Below are 14,423 nucleotides of genomic sequence, written 5' to 3'. Positions count from 1 at the left end.
GCTAGTAAATTGTCTCACATAAGAACTCCTGCTAGCTGATATGCTGGGTGGAGGGAGTGGAAGAATGACAGTGGAAATGGGAGTAGGGAAGAGAAGAGGAGCTCAAAGAACAGAAAAGGTAGACACACAAGAAAAGAAAGACCTAGAAAATTTATCTCACCAGAAACAGCACCTCTTCTCAGTCACAGACAAGCACTGCTTCCAGAAAAGCCAGTTCAGGCATCGGGAAGTGGCAGGAGCGATATGGGAGGGCCGAATCACCTGAATTAAGGTAAGAAAAACAAAAAAAATTAGGGCACAATCCTTATTTAACATTTTAATCCCTCCCTTTCCCCTCCGTCTCTCCATTTTTATTTTTTTATTTTTATTTTTTTGTGTATCATTGGTGGGACATTGTCCCCCTTAGACAGATTTTTGGAAATCTACCTAGTCAGGGCTGCCATGTGGTTTCCTGGATATACTCTTGTGCCTAGATATTGCAGCACATATTTCCCCTTATTTGGGAGTCTGAAAACAGATGGTGGTCTGACCACATAATACATGTGTGTGAAGCAAAAATTGAAAAGCATTTCATTTTAAAAATATTTTTTCTCTAGTGTTTGAATTTAGAGCCTATTAATTGCTTCCATTCAATGGCTTATCAGCTAGAAAACCCTACTACCCAAATAGTTTTTCCTCTAGTATGTAAATCAATAATAGTGGTCAGCCAGCAGCATGGAAACTGTTGTTCAAATGATACAAACAGAACTATCATTGGCTACTAAAAAGCTAAGAAGGAATTTTAGCCAGGTGGTAATAGATTTCAGTGGGGGGTGGATCATGAATGTACATCATATGAATACTCCAGTATAATGGAAGACTTCCATTTGATTGAATATCTTTAGTGATATCTCATCTATTTGTAGCTCACTTACAAGGTTTATTTAGAAACTGCAGTATAAACATAATCATGTAGAAGGTTAAAGATTATTGAATAATAATATGTACTTCTGAAAGAACTAGAACATTATGGAAGTCATCTAATAGATGTCTAAATAACACAGTATTTAGTTAGAAATGTTAGCAGGTTTACAGAGACAGATAATTACAGGATGAGTCTTGTTCTGTCACTGGGCTAACTGTACCTCTGTCTGTTCTTTGGCGTCTTTGTGAGAGCACCACCTAGAGGTGTCAGGCCTTTGGTCTTTACCATTTCTAGGGTGGAATTCCATAGTTTGCCCACTGTCACACCAGGATCCCTTGGGTATCAACCTAACTAATGCGGCAGGTCCTACTGGGGTATGACCCCACAAGGTTTCTCTTTAGGAGCCTGTGACAGCGTATGCTTGCAAGGAGATGGAATCAGCTTCTTCAAAACAAAACATGATTTATTTTGCCCAAAGGGTACACAGTACTTAGATCAGTAGATATAAAATAAGAGGCCTTACATATATATTCCCTTGCCTAAACTTAATCTCTCTACCCACAGCTCAGGTGGGTCTGGCTTATTTCCCTATCTCTGAGTTGGGAAAACCAGCCTACACGGCTTGTTAGCCTTTTCCCTTTGTCTCTGAATGCATCCCCCTGTCAGCTTATTTTTCCCCCCACTGACAGCACCCAAGACCAGCTCACCCCAAAAATGTCTTCATTTCCTGCCAGCAGCACTTTTTTAACTGGTCACAGTCTTTTGATCTCAGTGATAGAAAGTGAAAAGTTCTAGCCTGGATGGAGCCAGCTAGGTAACTGCTCCTTCAGTTGATAGTCCAGCAATTGTGCGCTTAGCTGCTTTGAAGGCGTGTACCTAAAGCTAAATTATATCTGTTATTGTTTTACCTTTCCTGCTCAGTTCTGTAGCAGCCCCTTGTAACAAGGTGCACCCTGGACCCCCTCTGGTTTTGAACTCTGTTGCCCTCTTCAGTCAGGAACGCATCAGCTTGACGCAACACCAGTGTTCTTTATTTACAGTTGTTTTACCACCATCACTTTCCACCTATGCATAGGTTTCGCAGACAGCTTTGCCAAGTGCAGGCCTGGCCAGCAACAGACCAAGGCTCCCAACTCCCTCTGTGCCTGGCCTTCCTCTTCCGCCGAACCTTTATAGCCCTGGCTAATGAGGCTGGCAGGTGCTGCCCGTTACTAGGCAGACACAGGGCTATCCAGCTAGCCCCAATCCATTCCCCTTCATTGGGGCTGGAGTGGCAGGGGTTGATTAAGTGCTTTTCACTCAGCACCCTATCATACCCTTTTACAGCTCTCTGCATTGGGTCAGGCACCAATATAAAATTGAATAGGGAAACTATGATGTTTTACACATCATATTAATTTAAAAAACACCTGCACTACTTACAGCAAATATAAAGCAATGAAGGGAACCTCTTTGAACATATTGATAGCTAGATTGTGAACAGATTCAACATTTATGAAATATATTTCAGACTAGCTTAACAGCCAGCTCACAGAAGCTTTAGGTCTTTGTAGACTATTCTGTTCTCACAGGTCATAGTGGAACAATTATAAAAATGGTATGTTTCAAACAGTCTAGGTATGAACTTGAACATTGAAGTGTGACATTTCTTGCATCTAGATTGTAAGTGATATAGCACATTTTTAGTAATATATAGTGTAACTAACTCTCCATTACTTTTTTGGTAGTATTCTTATGTTGTTTATCCCTTGTCTGCTCTGTTAATTTTATTATTTTATGTTTCTAATGGATATTTCTATTAGGGGAAAAATGACTTGTCACTTTGACAGTCATGTTCTGCATGGTTCAGAGAAAAAGCACTGTAAGTGCCATAGAACATTGATCTGTGCTTGTTCCTAATTAAATAGGTAAATACCTCAAATTCCCTGAATTAGCATTGCAAGATTAAAGGGTGAAATATCAACTAGATTTGAAGTATGTCTGTTCAATAAATGTTGTACAGAATTGAACCTGGATTACTTTGTTACATTTGTTTGCTTACTTGTGCCCAACAATTAACAGCAAGTAAAACTGTCTCAACAAATCCCTGGTCCTTGTAAGGAGATACAGGGTAACAAAATGTACTTATGGAGGTAGGATAAGAAGAAACAAAGAAAAGCATTATTTTATTAGTTAATGGTTTCTAAAGCACTATGAAGATGAAGAGCAAAATATAAATGTACAGTTGGTATTGAGTAGCCTAGTCAATAATTGGTATCTTTCAGATTTTATTAGTTTATACATTTGGAAAAAGTTGAGTTTCTGTTAAACCACATTTCATTGTTCATAGTCTTATTTCTGGCGAAGGTATGAAGCGGTTTATAGCAGCTTGAAATTTCTTAAGAGTTGCATTTCTATTTTTTCTTAAAACCTAAACAAGTTCAGCATGCCATATAAGAGAGTCACTCTTTGAACTAGATTTCCTTGGAGAATAGGGATAGTGTAATTTGAATGGTTTATAAATAACCATTCTCTGCTTAAAATGGAGCCATTCACTGTTTATTGCTGGAACATCATTCTTTTTCAAGTTTCAGAGTGGTAGCCGTGTTAGTCTGTATCAGCAAAAAGAACGAGGAATACTTGTGGCACCTTAGAGACTAACAAATTTATTTGAGCAAAAGCTTTCTTGGGCTAAAACCCACTTCATTGGATGCATGCAGTGGAAAATACAGTCGGAAGATATATATACACAGAGAACATGAAAAAATGGATGTTGCCATACCAACTATAACGAGAGTAATCAATTAAGGTGGGCTATTATCAGCAGGAGGGAAAAAAACTTTTATAGTGATAATCAGAATGGCCCATTTCCAACAGTTGACAAGAAGGTGTGAAGTAACAGGGGAAAAAATTAGCATGGGGAAATAGTTTTTACTTTGTGTAATGACCCATCCACTCCGAGTCTTTATTCAAACCTAATTTAATGGTGTCCAGTTTGCAAATTAATTCCAATTCTGCAATTTCTCATTGGAGTCTGTTTTTTTTTGTTTTGTTGTTGTTGTTGTTGGAGTATTGCAACTTTGAGGTCTGTAATTGAGTGACCAGGGAGGTTGAAGTGTTCTCCGACTGGTTTTTGAATGTTATAATTCTTGATGTCTGATTTGTGTCCATTTACTCTTTTGCGTAAAGAATGTCCGGTTTGGCCAATGTGCATGGCAGAGGAACATTCCTGGCACATGATGGAATATATCACATTGGTAGATGTACAGGTGAATGAGCCTCTGGTAGTGTGGCTGATGTGATTAGGTCCTATGATGGTGTCCCCTGAATAGCTATGTGGACAGAGTTGGCAACAGGTTTTGTTGCAAGGATAGGTTCTTGGGTTAGTGTTTCTGTTGTGTGGTGTGTGGTTGCTGGTGAGTATTTGCTTCAGGTTGGGGGGGCTGTCTGTAAGCGAGGACTGGCCTGTCGAGTGAGGGATCATCCTTCAAGATAGGTTGTAGATCCTTGATGATGCGCTGGAGAAGTTTTAGTTGGGGGCTGAAGGTGACTATCCATGTAGATAATACTTCTGGTGTGCATGTGCCCCGTGTCTGCAAGACTAGATTCTTTCTGGCACACAGGATCCTTTGGGGCAGTGCCTGCACCCTACGTGCCTTTGGGGCATAAAGGGTGGAGCAAGCAAAATTGTCCTTCAATTCCTTCTTACTGCCCATGGCAGCAAGATGGAACCCTTTTAGCATACACTTACATCTTGGTCTCATTAGGCTAGTTAGTAGTAGTTTAGTTTTATTTATGCCCATTGGCAAAAAAACAAAACCAAACTCTTTCCTAGTAGATTAGGACATATCCCCAGTACTGGAACTCAAGACACTATAACTGAATTAAAGTCTCCAGGTTTTAAAATTTGTCCCTCTTTTTGTGAGGTTGCTCTCCTGCTCAGTGATGGGCGCACTCTAGGTGCCTCTTGTGCCTTGGCAAGGGGCATGTCTCTGACAAACTTAATCTGGTGCTCCTTCTCCAAGAGGACACAGAAAGCAAGCGAGGCCTGCCTTGGGCTCTTTCTGCTGGAGTGCTCAATGAAGAGCTTCTTCAAAGTCTGAGAAAATGAACCCTTGAAGCCTGAACTTTCAGCTAGTGCTCCTGTGAGCAGTGGCTCTGCTGTGAGCTCCTGGGCTCATTTTTCAATTGAAGAGCTTGAACTCTTTGACTACTGAGTATTGAAGAGCAGACAAGACTTCCTCTACCCAGTCATCAGAAAGGGATAGGAAGGAGCATCACTGCAAGGACAAGTGTAGGCATAGGTCATCTTCTCTGGTGCTTAGTAAAATGAGGCAAAAGGCCCATCATGCCTCTTTATTGGCTCTTGCCCTTCACTAGAAAAGAGTTCACAGGCTAGATCCAAGTCTGATGGATCCAAGTATGTTGGCTGGTCACTAAGAATCTGTGGTACCATCTTGAAACCAAGGTTCATACTCCTCCCGGTACTACTGACTTGGTACCAATGTCAGCACAGTACACTTGGTACTGATAACCTCGATGCCCATGACTCTGATGTTGACCTCCATGGTGCAGATGTTTCTAGCCCAGATTGTCAGTACCAAATGATCTCACGGTGACCCCATAACTGGAGTCACCCTTGCAGGACTCATCTGTGGTTAGAGGTGCATCTGCCTTGGTACCGACTACAGATACCAGCACAATACTGATGAGCTCTCCTGTTCAGATTGTAGATGGGATTTGAGTGTGCTCTAGGACACTAGACAGAGTAGCTCCCTCTTTGGAAAAAATATATTCATCCAGGCTTGTAACAGAGGGCACCTAGAGCGCACGCATGGCTCCAACAGACATTGCTGGCCAAAAATAATCCACTCTTGCATGCATGGGGAATATGCTCACTTGGAGTAGAATCCACATAGATAACATATCTCAAAGAATCCCAGTTACTATAAGGTAAGTAACTTAGGAGAGAACTTTTTCACTGTTTGTTTTTCAGGAAGTAGACAACAAATACAAAGTATGTTTTAAAAAGGAAGGATAAATGTCTATCAGGGATGGTCTAGACGGTATTTGGTCCTGCCATGCGGGCAGGGGACTGGACTCGATGACCTCTCAAGGTCCCTTCCAGTCCTAGAATCTATGAATCTATGATTTTGAACTGTTCAATTTGTATTAAAGAATTCTGTCAAGTAACACTTCTTGCAGCTTCCAATATACTATTGTAACTCCTCACTTAAAGTCATCCCAGTTAACGTTGTTTTGTTGTTACGTTGCTGATCAGTTAGGGAACATGCTTGTTTAAAGTTGTGCCATGCTCCCTTCTAACGTCTTCATTTGGCAGCTGCCTACTTTGTCCACTGCTTGCAGGAAGAGCAGCCCGTTGCAGCTAGCTGGTGGGGGCTTGTAACCAGGGTGGACTGGCAGCCCCCCCACTCCCCTAAGTTCCCTGTGCTGCAGCCGCCCAGCAGGCTATCAATTGCTGGCAGTTCAGCTGTCCCTCCCCCCACTGCCACGTGCTGCTCCTGCCCTCTGCCTTGGAGCTGCTCCCAGAGACTTCTGCTTGCTGTGCGGGGGGGGGGGGGGGGGCTAATATCAGGGTGTCCCTCTCCCCCCTGCTCCTGCACCCTGCTTACCCCTTCTCCATATAGAGCAGGGAGGGGACACAGATGGAGAGAAACAGAGAGAGCTTGGGGCAGCATCTGCTGTCTCAACTTCCTAATCCATTTAAAAAGACAATGCACTTAAGAGTGGGTCAGCTTACTTAAAGGGGCAGTGTGCATCTCTCTCTCTCCCCCACACACCAGGTGTGTATCTGTCTTTGTCTGCTATGCTGTCTCCCCTCCCACGTGTTCGTGCTGCCTTGTGTGAGAGGCTACATTAACAACGTGTTAACCCTTGAGGGCTCAGCCAAGTGCTAGTTCATCATTTAGCAGCAAGGCATTCCCTGAGAAATATCCTTTCCTCTTCCACCCCCTAACTTCACCACCTCAACCAAGCTTCACAGTCATCATAGGTGTGAAGCATATTAAACTGTTTGTTTAAAACACATACTGTGTGTATATCTGTATAATATATTGTTTTTTGTCTGGTGAAAAAAATTTCCCTGGAATCTGACCCCCTCCTATTTACATTAATTCTTATGGGGAAATTGGATTAGCTTAACATCGTTTCGCTTAAAAGTCGCATTTTTCAGGAACATAACTACAATGTTAAGCGAGGAGTTACTGTAGTTACATGTGTACTTCCCTCCTACACAAAACAGACAAAGTTTACTGAATGGAGAAGGGGAGAAGAAAGTGAACAATCTGAGATAAGGAAAACAAGGTCCATGAGCCTTCATATCCCTCTTCCAGTATCTGGAAATCTACACTATGTTGTTTTGGACAGTGGTTTTATGTGTAAAGTATGTGCTCTGGAGATCCACTCTCTGGTTCATTTATTTTTGTCAGAATGCTATCCCAGCCTATGCACTGACCCCACCCTATGCATTGACGTTCCTAGAATGTGGTGATAATTGCCAGCGCTCGCCTTGCCAGATATTCAACGTCACTGCTATCTCATGGACCTGTCTTGTGCTTTCACGAGGGGGTCTTGTATAACATGTAAAGATTTTAATTGTGTGAGTTTCAGCATAGTCTCTGAACGCAGACTGACTTCTAACTGGACCAGTCTGTTTCCAAACTCTGCCTCCCAAATTTGCTTTTAGCGTGTAGGTGACTTAATTGTAAAATCTAGGAGCATGCTTTAAATAATCCGAACCTATTTAACTCTGATTTTTTTGAGCTGATTATCCAGTTTTTCATTCTTTGGATTTAAGGGTTGGTAATCCAAGACTTTTCATCAGATTATGTATTTTAATTGTAAATACTGGTAGATATTACTCTCCCTCTCCCCTCCACTTCCTTTCTTCCTTATATGCACATATACACACACAACACAAATAGACCTCTATTTTTGTCTAAGCACTATATATACACTATTTTTTTTATTCATATAGCATTCACCAGTTGTATTTTGCCTTCACCTCCTTTTAGAAACACTGGTGTGATATATTGTTTGGGTTTTTGGCTTAGAAAATCAGCAAATAACTTCTGTGTATGAGGTGTAGTTTCTGTGTTGCCTGCAATTTCAGACCCAAATAGCTAGGTCCTCCATTCTTTTCTTTTCACCCTACCTTCAACCCACTTGTTTCCAAAATGTTTCAATCTCTTGTATCTGTATTGACTAATGTCACTAAAAACATTCATATTCTGTTGATATGTTTTATTATGTAGACTGGCAGTTTTATGACATAATCTTGCAGTTTACTGTATGTAAGTAATGTTTGATTTTCACCTATGGTGATAAGTTCTCATCCATTTGATTTAATGAATTTGTGTAAGACCAATAAGCTTAGCTTTATGGTAGATGAATGTCTGCTTTCCTCATGGAAGCATATAGTTTCTTCAGTTTCAATCTTTGCTTTTTCTGCCATATAAAACTAAAAAAAACCCAACTTTTAGTTCCAAAACTTATTTTTCCGGCTGGTTAGTAGTAGTAGCTTGGGGCCAAAGTAGTTGTTAATTGTGAAGCTGAGTAGACCTAAAGAGACTTTTATAAGAGACAGTCTATAAGTAGCTATGTGGGGAGCGGAAATTTGATGGAAGAGGGCTCTTCAATCTGGCAGACAAAGGTATCTAGCAGACAAAGTGGCTGGAAGTTGAAGCTTGACAAATTCATGCTTGAAATAAGATGCACATTTCTAACAATGAGGGCAGTTAATTGTTGGAACAATTTACTAAGTTTTTTGGTGGATTCTCCATCACTGGCAATTTTAAAATCAAGATTGGATGTTTTTCTAAGAGATATGCTGTAGTTCAAACAGGAATTAATTAAAGGAAGTCCTGTGGCCTGTTATGCAGAAGGGCAGAGTCAGTTATCACAATGCTCCCTTCAGGCCTTAGAATCTATGACTGTCTCCAAAAGTCCTCTGTCTAATAGTGTTGATTTTTGAATTATTCCTGTTTTTCTCTCAATATGCTCTAAAGCTCTGTTTAATGTCACTCTTAAATAAATCATGCTTTTTGTGACCCCATATAAATTACTAGTTCTTAAAAACAGAAGGATGGCAGAATGTAAAAGGTAAAAGAGTTTCCATTTGAACCCAATTGGCTTTACATCCTGATATTATTCTAAGTACTGCAGTGTTCTGTTACTTGTCTGGTTTACTAGTAGCTGGGTCTTTAACTAGTAAAAGAGAATTGTCTGTATATAGTATAGACTTGCATTCAGTCTCCATGATTTGATACCTTGTGATACACTTTCTTTCCTTATTGCTGTCATTTAAAGATTCTAATACTAAAGAGAATAAACCAGAGAAAAGAGGCAGCCTTGTCTACTTCCTGTTTCCAATTCACAAAATACATGCAAAAAAATTAGGTTGGAGTAAAATAAGAGCAACATATTGAAAGACAAAATGTTAAAATTCTCAAACTGTTTCACAGCTGTATCACTTCATAAAGGGAGAGAGCGAGACTAGGCCCCTGCCACAGTGGGGGTGAGAAGAAAAATGGGAACTCAGACTCTTTGGACTCCTGCTTCTAAAATGAAAAATATGTGTCAACATCTCTAAGGGACTGGAATTGCTATATTCTGTTTAGTCTGTGTTTGCCTCTTTTAAATGTATTTTTAGAAGACCTTGTCTTTCTTCTACCTCAGAACTAGTATCCTTTAGTTTTAGAAGTCCTCTCCAAAATGCAGACCTTTGGGAATTATTTGAAGCTCAGTGAAAATGAGTAGTCCAGGTTTCGTGAAGGGCCATTATCTCTCCATTATCAGAGCAGTATATCTTATGAGAACATTTTAAAACATCTCAGATTTGAAAGCATGTAGTGAAACACATCTGAGGAAAGAGTACAGAGGTAGGGGAGTATTAGTATGATGCTGAAAGTGGATTAGTTAACTTCAGGAGACAGTGAATAAAAGTCTCTTTGCTAGCATAACTTGTATGTTTTATTAATAATTTGCACTTATATGGTGAGTTTCATATTAGGATTTCAAAGAGCATTATAAACACTGAATCTCTCAAAGCATTGTTAAGTAGTTAGGGGATATATGTACGACATTTAAACTGCACTTGAAGTGGTGACATGTGGAAACTGTTTACTGGCACAGAGCAATAGTATATGACAGCTTAGAACTGGAAGGGACTGGATTAGCCAAGTGAAATTTCAGGAGGAATTGGGTAGGCAGGGTGCAGTTATTGGAGCTAGAATTTGCTTAAGGTACCAAGATTAATACCTTCTGCTCTAACACAAATACCACAGATTCTTTAACAACCATGTCTCTTTTTTCTATTATGTTGTGTTAAAAAAAATTCTTAAATGAATGGTTTTTCAAACAAAGCTACCGTACATGACCTTTGTGTTGATATTTAAGGTACTTGGAAAATTTGTCAATCAGTGGAATTCTGAAATGTATTGTCTCATCTCTGTCTCAAATCTCTATGTGATTGTGATCCATTCCTCTATGACAAAAAGGATGATGGTTGTGGTGGTGAGAGATCTTCAGTAATATAAAGTGACAAAATATGCAGAAAATCTCTGAGTGGATGTAGAGTAGAACTTGTGTCAAGACCCTCTGGTGGTTCATGAGTAAGGCTTTGTGTTTGTCACAGAGGTCACGGATTATGTGCCTTTCCGTGATTTCTTCAGTGGTCTATGCCGCTGGCTCAGGAGCCATCTGAGCAGCTCGGCCAACCCCTGGGCCAGTCGCACCAGCTGCTGCTGGGGCAGTTTTGGGCCCCCATCCCCCAGCAACAGGAGTTCAGGGGGATCAGGCCTGAGGATTGGGGTGTGGGGCAGTGCTTACCTGGGGGGGGTCCTACCCAGAAGGGTGACAGGAACTCAGCTCCTAGCTCCACGTGCTGCCTCCGCCCGCAGGCACCGCCTACGCAGCTCCCATTGGCTGTGGTTCCCAGCCAATGGGAGCTGCAGAACCCAGAGCTTGGGTCAGAGCGGAAGCAGCAGGTGGAGCTAGCAGCTGGAGGTCGCCACTTCCCAGTTGCCGGGTAGGGAACCTGCCCCAGTCCCGCCAATCCCCTCCCCCAGCCCCTGCAGCACCCCCTGGGCTGCGACCCCCACCCCCCACCAAGTACCCATGGTGCCCCCAGGGCTGCCCCCACCAAGTTTTAGTTAGGGGTATATAATAAAAGTGATGGACAGGTTACGGGCCATGAATTTTTGTTTACTGCTCATGATCTGTCCGTGACTTTTACTAAAAATACCCGTGACTAAAACGTAGCCTTATTCATGAGGAGGTGACCACTAGGTTGCACCTCTCAGGTTGAAATGGATGGAAACAGCAAAATCCCTTGGACACTAGGCCTAGCAGGAACAAATGAAGTTGATGGTAGCAGAAACTCTGCTCCCTTCTACTACTCTTTCTACGGAAACTGCCATTCCACTCCACACCTCTGCCTTCATTTCAACTCTGGGGGCAGCACCACTTCAAGAAACTGTGTAATTGGTTCCACAGCTGCTTACTAGTGCTGTTGGACCTGACTGCTGTGGAGGCAGGAAAGGGAGAAGTACTTACACCAGTCCCCCCACCTACCTGCACTCAAAACCAGTTATGGGTTTATACTCTGAATCAGTCCTTAGAATCATAAATATTTGTCATTTGGGCAATAAACTACAGATGGATTTTTGGATCCTGGGTGAAAAAAGGTTGAGACGCACTGGGGGTCAGTGTCTGCCAAAAACAAAAATTAAAACAAAGTCTGTCGAGAAGCTTGAGTTCAGCTTTATCCTACTATTAATTTCTTTGTTAGTAAAGGCAAACCCAGGAAGGAGTTAAGTGTTTGCCTCGACTTTGTTTTTAGAGCAGTTAGGCAGCTCCTTGCATATTACATTTCTACATTTTGGGAAACAGGTACCAAAGGATAAGTGGCCTGGTCTAAGTGGCTTCTGAGTTTCAGGCAGACCTATCAACCCAAGAACAGAATCCAGGTCTCTTGGCTTCTAGTACCCTATTCCATGTTGCTATGTCTAGATGTTGCAGAAGCCCAGGGATAATGGGTGATTTCATGTAATATGTGCTGCAATATCTACAGTATGCACAGTGTGCTAACTGTTTTTATCAGTGCCTTATTATTTACCTTGTCATTCTCTCCATCTTCCATGGACCATTACAGGTATAGTTTCTGCAGCCTCAAGTCTAAGTTTCCTGTAACACTTTTTTTTTTTAATTGCATTTGCTAATTTTTATAGAATTTCTCTGAGAATACGCTTTTCTTGTTACATGTTACCAGTACTCTTTAATTCCAATGTTGCCGATCTTTTTCTTTTAACATAGGCAGAAACATATGGCTGTTTACTGTAGGGAAGTGGGAGTGGAATGTGGAAACATTCACCCTTTATTCTTGAGAAGGCTGTACTGCTCCTTTCCTTAATTCTAAAGAAACAAGAAAGCTGACGTTATAAGATTCAATAAATGAAACGTTTTTAGGATCTAGCATTCTGCAGAAACCTTATGTGACTTGTAAATAGCTTTTGTACAGAGGAAGGAGCTTATGGACTTCAATTGATTCATATATTATTTGTCTTTGCTGTTTAATTTGCTTGTTCTAAGCTTTGTAAAAGTCCTTTAGTACTTTTTGGTTATTCCGTTTTGTCCTGTGTTGCAGGAGATTGTCCGGTACAATAGATGTGATTGGACAGACCATCACTATCAGCAGAGTGGAAGGAAGGCGGCGTGCCAATGAAAATAGCAACATACAGGTTTCGTATTGCAGATTTTCACATGTTGTGTCACTGACCAAAGAGGGGGTTTTTTCTTTCACCTAATTGTCTGAATAAATAATTCTAAACTGCATGGATGAATGATGATAATATGAACAACCAAGGAAAAGGATCAAATATCATTTAAAATTAATGTGTTGTATTTAACTCCAAGAAACTTTTTTCTCTGTGAAATCCAAATTGATGATGATCAAAAGAAAACATTTTAATGTACTTTTTAATAAAAAGCAGCAGTGGTCCAACTTCTTTGCTGACTTACACCCCAGGCAGCTACATTGACTTAATCGGGCCTGTATGGGGGTGGTGTTGGTGTGTGCGTGCGCGTGTGTGTCTGTGTAAACACACACATATATAAATGTCAATTTTATGGCCAGGGTGGATGTTATATTGAAAATAGTCATCTGCCACGCATGCCTGCCCCCCAAATGACACTGATGTTAAAAAGAAGTGAGGAGAGTTTTCTTAATATGCAATTTAAGAAATAAAAATCTGACTTAAGGCATACATGGCTTGTAATGAAGGGAGACATTTTAATGAATTTCTATGTCACTGTTCCACTAGCACACACTATGTAACAAGAAATTTTAGTGTTTGTGGTCCCAAATTAAATTAAATTTGATTTTTGAAGGTAATCAGGGTTTTTAGTCCAATTTTTCCCTCCATGGCATCACTATATGGCAGAATTAAAGTTTTTGGGTGCTCTAGCTGTATTATTATGCTTTCGCATGTTCAGGTTAAATTTAAAAGAAATCCTAAATCTGAATTACCTGAATGTAATAATTACAATTTTCTTGTAATATTTTTTACTCTTAAATTACTAATATGTAGCCTCAACCCTAACTCCAGCTTCATGTAGTTTTTTTAATCTAGGAATTCAAAATGTTCTTGTTTTGTTTTTAATATTTAGTTTGGTTCATAAAAAGCTTTTTTTTTTAATGTATATTCCTTACATATCTATTTAAGAACATATTTTGTATGAATGGAAAGAACTAGAAAGAGAAGAAAATTATATTTTCCAACCCATCTCTACATAACAATTGTAACTGTAGGTTTCATATCTTACAGGTTCTTTCAGAAAGATCCAGTGCTGATGTAGACAGTTTTACCAAGCCACCTCCATTTTTCCCTCCGGGAGCTCCGCCTACCCACCTTCCACCACCTCCTTTCCTCCCACCCCCTCCAACTGTCAGTACCGCTCCTCCTCTGATTCCCCCACCAGGTAAATACAGTATGTTTTATAGAATGATTGAAACAGGAATGTGATGTTTGAAATGATTTTTTTTTAAAATGTGTTAGATCCCAAATTACTTGTATTTGAAATCCTAAAAGATTTTTCAGAACGTTCCTGCTCCCTCCCTTCCCCCATTCAGAATTAAACTGGGAAGGCTAAGACTGAAATCTGTTTTTACATCCTCAGTACTTATAAACTACAGACCTGGCTACTATAGAAATAGCTAAAACAGGGACATTATCAAATTTTGAGTCTTTCATCCTTGAAAGTGCCCTTTTAAGTCAGACGCTTTTGTTCTGAACATTTTGCTATTTGCTATTTTGCAGAGGTATGTTTTAAAGAGGAACTATGGATGGCAAAAGAACTAGAGGGGATAATACTAAAAGTTCAGTGGGGCCAGGTGAGGAAGTTCTTGAGCAGAGGAGCAGCTGAGTGGGAGCTTATTAAGATGGGAAAGGTATACTATTCATGGGGAGAGAGACTGATTCAACGTGGAGCCAGAGAAACGCACACCTTTTTTTTTCTTAGC

General features: G+C 40.6%; 1 protein-coding gene across 14 annotated transcripts in view; it reads left to right on the top strand.

Moving 5' to 3' along the window:
• The window catches only part of FIP1L1 (factor interacting with PAPOLA and CPSF1), an 81,810-nt gene that overhangs the window by 22,851 nt on the left and 44,536 nt on the right, over positions 1-14,423 (top strand). For 8 of the 14 annotated variants that reach the window (XM_065598042.1, XM_005299093.5, XM_005299095.5 and 5 more), the window contains 3 exons: positions 164-271; positions 12,549-12,642; positions 13,729-13,882. In XM_065598042.1, coding sequence (XP_065454114.1) covers positions 164-271; positions 12,549-12,642; positions 13,729-13,882 — 356 coding nt within the window. The remainder of the gene's footprint in view (positions 1-163; positions 272-12,548; positions 12,643-13,728; positions 13,883-14,423) is intronic. The other 6 variants (XM_042841895.2, XM_005299097.5, XM_005299099.5 and 3 more) reach the window with 1 other exon arrangement.

The sequence above is a fragment of the Chrysemys picta genome, chromosome 5 (assembly GCF_011386835.1).
Source record: "Chrysemys picta bellii isolate R12L10 chromosome 5, ASM1138683v2, whole genome shotgun sequence".
In the NCBI taxonomy this organism is placed as follows: Eukaryota; Metazoa; Chordata; order Testudines; family Emydidae; genus Chrysemys; species Chrysemys picta.
This window is presented reverse-complemented; position numbering and strand designations above follow the sequence as displayed.